Here is a 6226-nt window from a genome sequence, read left to right on the forward strand (position 1 = left end):
GCTGTGTATACGTCCATTCAAGGACAGTTACAGACTCAGGATAAAAAGGGAATGGCTAGCTGTCTATAGCCACGGATTCAGGAAATCGCTAGCAGTATATAAGTCGATTTCAGGATAGTCACAGAATCAGGAAATCGCTAGCAGTATATAAGTCGATTTCAGGATAGTCACAGAATCAGGAAATCGCTAGCAGTATATAAGTCGATTTCAGGATAGTCACAGAATCAGGAAATCGCTAGCAGTATATAAGTCGATTTCAGGATAGTCACAGAATCAGGAAATCGCTAGCAGTATATAAGTCGATCCAAGGATAGTCACAGACACAGGATAAAAAGGTAATGGCTAACCGTCTATAAAAAGGATAGTAACAGACTCAGGAAATAGCTAGCAGTATATAAGTCGTCCCAAGGATAGTCACAGACTCAGGAAATAGCTAGCTGTGTATGCGATGACACACAGTGTAGTTGCTGTAACTACAAAGGTCGTCGTCCCACCACCTAGCCGTGACAAAACGTGAATGAAAAACCAGCTATAATATTTCCGGGTTATGGCCAATGCTACGTTCATGCCTCGATATAATTAATTGTATTAATTTTTTTTTTAACTGAACGCACACAAATTACACACAATCACATATTTTCCCAACACACACAGCATACACAATACCACACACATACAAAACACACATACACATTCGTGTAGTTCAAGTCTTAAGTAGCTGGCGTTGTTGAAATAAACTTGGAAAATCTGATCAGACTTCGCAACGTACAAGGAAGTCAAAATAAATAATTCTAGCACTGAAAATGTCAGTTTTATTCTTGTGTCTACATGGCCTCGATATTGGGAGGGGGGGGGGATGTATGGGGAATTACAGGTCTGGGATACGTTTGGATTTGAGATAATTGAGATTTTTTTTATATTCAAGATATTTTCTGAAAATTTGGCTTTTATTATTCTTGTATACTAAAGTTATAGATCCATATAAGAAAATAATTGAGGAGTATTTGATGAAATTTCTGGGATATTTGAGACATGGGATATTACATCTATGGGATATTAGCGATCTAGGATAATAAAATAAATTTTTTTATGTGATTAAAAATGGTCTAGTCATTTTGAAGCGTGTGTGTTTTGTATGGGGTTTTATGATATTACAATTATTAGGATATTATAAGCCTGAATTTATACAAGAAGTCTGAGATTTGTGAGTGTATGTTTGAGATTTGTGAGAGAAGTCTGGGAATAAAAACAATGGGACGAAGAATTTTTTCAAATGTCCAACGGTCAACCCCTCAAGTGTCCCGTCTAGTCCCCACTTACCAATGGTTTTCATTATATCCAAATCTTCAATTCTGTACACGATGTTTCCCTTTCTCTTACTCTCGCTCATCTTTCTATTCAGTTCGTTCTCTGAGGACTCCGTGTCGTTGTAGTTGCTGATGCTGATGGTGGTTGTCACGCTGATCGAGGAGCCGTTTTCGTTGCTGTCCGACTCGCTGCTAGGCTCCGGCTCCGGGGAGGAGCTGACCGGCGTGTTTTCACGTCGTGTGATGATAGCCGGAGCTGGGGGCGGGTCCTTCTTGCCTGACGACCGCAGCCGTGAGCGAGAGACTTTAGCAGACGCCATGTCTTTAAGAATTGAATTCACTAATTTGTAATCCACTAGAACAATTCACTAATCAAAAATTGACAAATTCGTCACACAAATTTAAAAATAAATAAATATTAATATGATGGTAATTTAATATTGTCCAAAAAACAGTCGGGTCGTCCCATTTTTACAGCAAAAATTTGAAAACACAAGTGTAATCCATTTTACGGAAATCAAACAAGTTTAGTGTAATGCAGTCCTAGCAGTTTGAAGACCAATTGAATAGAAAAACAAGATTGTCGCCAGCTAGTGTAGAATGACATCGCGTTTTGTGGTCTGGAACTAGGCGGCTAGTATTTGAAGGCTGCGCGAGGTGGCGGGCGGTGCTACGGTAGATCTGATCCCCACAGCTACCGGTGTTCTGGTAGCGTACGGTGAACGCGGTAGTTGGATGAAATATTGCTGGGACCTGGATGAAACACGTACACTACCGTACAGGTAATGGAAAGGTAAGGGGGGGGGGAGACGTGTTGATTTTATTTGACGTTCTTTAACACATTTATTGAGGGGTGGGGGAGTGCACGGGTGTGTCGACACACTAACACGCATCGACACACATATTCGCATACACGCTTAAACAGAAAACACATGTTCTTTCACACACAGAGATTTAAGCACACTAAAGATACACATTTTAATACACCAACACACATACTTAACTACCAAAGAAAAACAGCCTTTCATATAACAACATATAGACGCACACAATCACACACTATCATAACACACGTATACTCACACTATACATTTATACCGCCATTCACCCCCTAACACATAATACACTGCAACGTAGACTAAACAACTTAAAACTAATAATATACGCACAACTTCATCCACAAAAAACAAAATACATATCACAGACAGATAATATTACACACACCTACACGAAAACACCAAGACCGACAATCTTACAAACAGAACACCATGACAGATAATCTTACACACACCTACACACAAAACACCAAGACAGACAATCTTAAATATACACACTCAAAAACTAGCACAATCTTACACACACACACTAGCACAGTAAATCCTACTCACACACACAAAATCGCCCACCTCAACTTTTCTCTCACGCACTCATCCAACTCGCTAACACAGCACATGTATCTAGTTAAACTCGCCTAACACTTCACCTATTACAGAAATGCTCACCACATTTTATTGAACTTTTAAACCTTCACATAAACGCTAAACAAATTTCACTGATCTCTGCGTATTTAACACATTTCTTTCATGGTGCTTTGAATATTTTTTCCCAATTAAGTAATATATATTTAATGTTTTAAATCTATTAGTAGAACATTTTACCCCCCCCCCCCCCCCCCCCCGCTACGCCTATTCTTTTCTAAGTAAAAGTTTCTGCCTAGCTGGCAAAGTATGCGGTTACATTAGCAAATGTTAAAGTGAGGCTGCTTGCCTATTTTGTTAGCTGCCGTTATTCACCCCCCCCCCCCCTCACTCAAATCTCAGTGATCGAAATCAAGGTCTTATCCATCCTTCCACACGGCAAATAAAGATATTCTTACGCCAGCGGGTGGGACTATATTTGTTTAAACGCCATCAGATAGGTTTCTGTTGACACTAAGAAAACTAACAGAGGTGTGTTACGGTCTTGGCCTTGAAATGTAGGTACATTACAACACAGAGAGTGCAAAGCTCAAGACGTACGGCCATGTACATAGTAGGTAAATAGCTGGATGGAAGTGGCGGTGGGTTGGGGGAGTGTATGAACGAAGAACTCAAAGTCAACCAAGAAGAAGCTGAGAGACTAGGCACAGTGGCTGACACAAACAGTAGAATGGAAATTTGAGAGAAAAATTGAGATTAGATCATTGAAAAGAAAAGGCTAGTCTGAGCATTATATGAATAGAGGGTAGCATTTAAATTGAAATGGAAAGGTTAGAAATCAGCCACCAAAGTAATAGACAGAGCTGGAGACTAATCGCACTAGCCTTCCACTAGAATATTTTATACAGAATTTTCAAATTTAAAGACGAGGGAGACTATCTTGTTGATATACATTCGACATTAGAACCAATTTGATGACGTTGTGTAGATAAAGGACGCTAGTGGTGTCATGGGATTAGTTTCGTCTAAAACGCAGTGGCGGAACTAGAAAAAAAGGGCCACCCCGCAAAAAAATATTTTAGGCCCCCCATATATATATATATATATATATATATATATATATATATATATATATATATATATATATATATATATATATATATATATATATATATATATATATATATATATATATATATAATATATATATAGGATACTCATTGCAGGCCTGTTCGGGTTTTAATTTTTTTTTTAATTTAAATTATAACAATTTACAACAACATGTCATGCGTGTAAGTGTATTAGTGTGTTCTCAGAAAATCAGTTTTATTTTATCTCACCTATAAGACCTGTTTACCTCTAGTCGGTCAAAAGAATATAAACCATGAAAGCTTTGTATAAGTAATGGTGTCTCGTGTTATGTTTATTTTTGTTTTTTCGTATTTATATTATTAATTTAAAATACATTTCCTTTTTATACAGCGTCATTCTTTAAGTACTTTATAAAACAATAATAATTCAGAGAAATAATTGCTTTTTAATTTGTATAAATCTATTTAAAAAAGCTTATGAGCACCCCTATTTGACTATTTAAAAAAGGGAAATAAGTCATGGAAGTGGTTTGAACGTTTGCTTATCTTTGATAAGTTTGATTGTAGGAGAAAGCGGACGGCTTTCACAGTGGTTTAAAAACAAAAGGAAAGAGAATATAGAAGAGCGTGGGGTGGTGCCTATAGAATAAAGATAATCCAACCGCAGCTACGGTAATCTTTTCTACAAGTCAAAAATGCAAGAAAATTATTTTTTTTTTAACTATAAAAAAAAACTGAGTATGGTCGGCTGTGGGCCCCTAAATGGCGTGCCCCCCCCCCCCCCCCCCCCCGCATTGCGGGGTCTGGCGGCACTGTAGTTCCGCCCCTGCTAAAACGGATTGGTTTATTTTTATAATTATCTATCATTATGACAAATATCACAGGAGCAATTATTTCTCACAAAATACCTGAGGAAAAATATCGCACAGGCAAAAATATCTTAGTTTTAGGCCAAAATATCTCTCATAATATATATAATGACACAATATCTCCACAACTTCAAATATCCATGTAATCCACACGTTCAAATAACCATATAATCCACAAGTTGAACCATCAATCTTATCCACAGTTTCTTGTCCTGCACGTGGTCAAGTGAATGAGTACCTTGACTGAGTGCGACCTTGGGTGAGGATTAAGTTACCAGCTTGTTACTGTCCTCACACAACTCCCAGTTTCTGTGTGACTCCGATCTCCTTGATTAATGTCGTGTTACTGCTCTCAAACACTTCCCAGTTTCCGTGTGGCGCCGATCTCCTTGATTAATGTCGTGTTACTGCTCTCAAACACTTCCCAGTTTCCGTGTGGCGCCGATCTCCTTGATTAATGTCGTGTTACTGCTCTCAAACACTTCCCAGTTTCCGTGTGGCGCCGATCTCCTTGATTAATGTCGTGTTACTGCTCTCAAACACTTCCCAGTTTCCGTGTGGCGCCGATCTCCTTGATTAATGTCGTGTTACTGCTCTCAAACACTTCCCAGTTTCCGTGTGGCGCCGATCTCCTTGATTAATGTCGTGTTACTGCTCTCAAACACTTCCCAGTTTCCGTGTGGCGCCGATCTCCTTGATTAATGTCGTGTTACTGCTCTCAAACACTTCCCAGTTTCTGTGTGACTCCGATCTCCTTGATTAATGTCGTGTTACTGCTCTCAAACACTTCCCAGTTTCCGTGTGGCGCCGATCTCCTTGATTAATGTCGTGTTACTGCTCTCGGTAATGTGTGGGTGGGTCTTCTATTGATTCTGTGGATTGCCGTCGTGTATCCTCTAGCGACTAATGCCTGTATAATTGTAAACCCCATTAATTGTTCTTATAACAATACTGCTCACAATGTTCAGTTTGTTATGTAAGTCAGCTACCACTCTGTCAAGCATCTTTTCGGGAAGCCCCCCCCCCCCCCCTTCCCCCACCCCCAACACACACATGAAATAGAATTTATATAGAAAACAGTTACATTTACCATTGTCCGTCGCCGGAAAATGTAGCTTACTCCTCACCCCCACCTCGGAGAAAAAAGTCTGAAAGAAACACTAATTGACATATTGCCTAACTGTCACACATCGCCCAGCACCACCAGTGCCAACATCGAATAGTAACTCTCTTGACCACCGCTGTAGCCGGTGTTGGTGTCCTTGAACTTGACCCAGCTAATAGATATCGACCTTAGTTCTGTTGTAGGTTCAATCGGTTGACATCGTGTGGATCAGAGGCGTAGCGACGGGGGGTGGGTACATATGTCCCCGGGTACCGACCCTAGGGGCGCCAAAATGGGTTGAAAAAAAATTAAAAGTTCATTTTAGCTGCAGTTTTGAATTATAAATATAAAAATATATGGAAGGGGGGGGGGGGGCAAATTGAAAGTTTGTCCCCGGGAGGGGTCGCTCCGCCTCTGGTGTGGATTGTTTTAAAGT

General features: G+C 39.6%; 1 protein-coding gene across 1 annotated transcript in view; it reads right to left on the reverse strand.

Moving 5' to 3' along the window:
- LOC131952316 (cAMP-dependent protein kinase catalytic subunit PRKX-like) overlaps nt 1–1907 on the reverse strand; it is a 59345-nt gene extending 57438 nt beyond the window's left edge. Inside the window, exon 1 of the mRNA XM_059314927.1 lies at nt 1321–1907. Coding sequence (XP_059170910.1) covers nt 1321–1627 — 307 coding nt within the window. The 5' untranslated portion in view covers nt 1628–1907. The remainder of the gene's footprint in view (nt 1–1320) is intronic.
- Between the last annotated feature and the right edge of the window lie 4319 nt (nt 1908–6226).

Source organism: Physella acuta, unplaced genomic scaffold (genome assembly GCF_028476545.2).
Source record: "Physella acuta isolate Inbredline_101_S28 unplaced genomic scaffold, ASM2847654v3 ptg000865l, whole genome shotgun sequence".
NCBI lineage: Eukaryota > Metazoa > Mollusca > Gastropoda > Physidae > Physella > Physella acuta.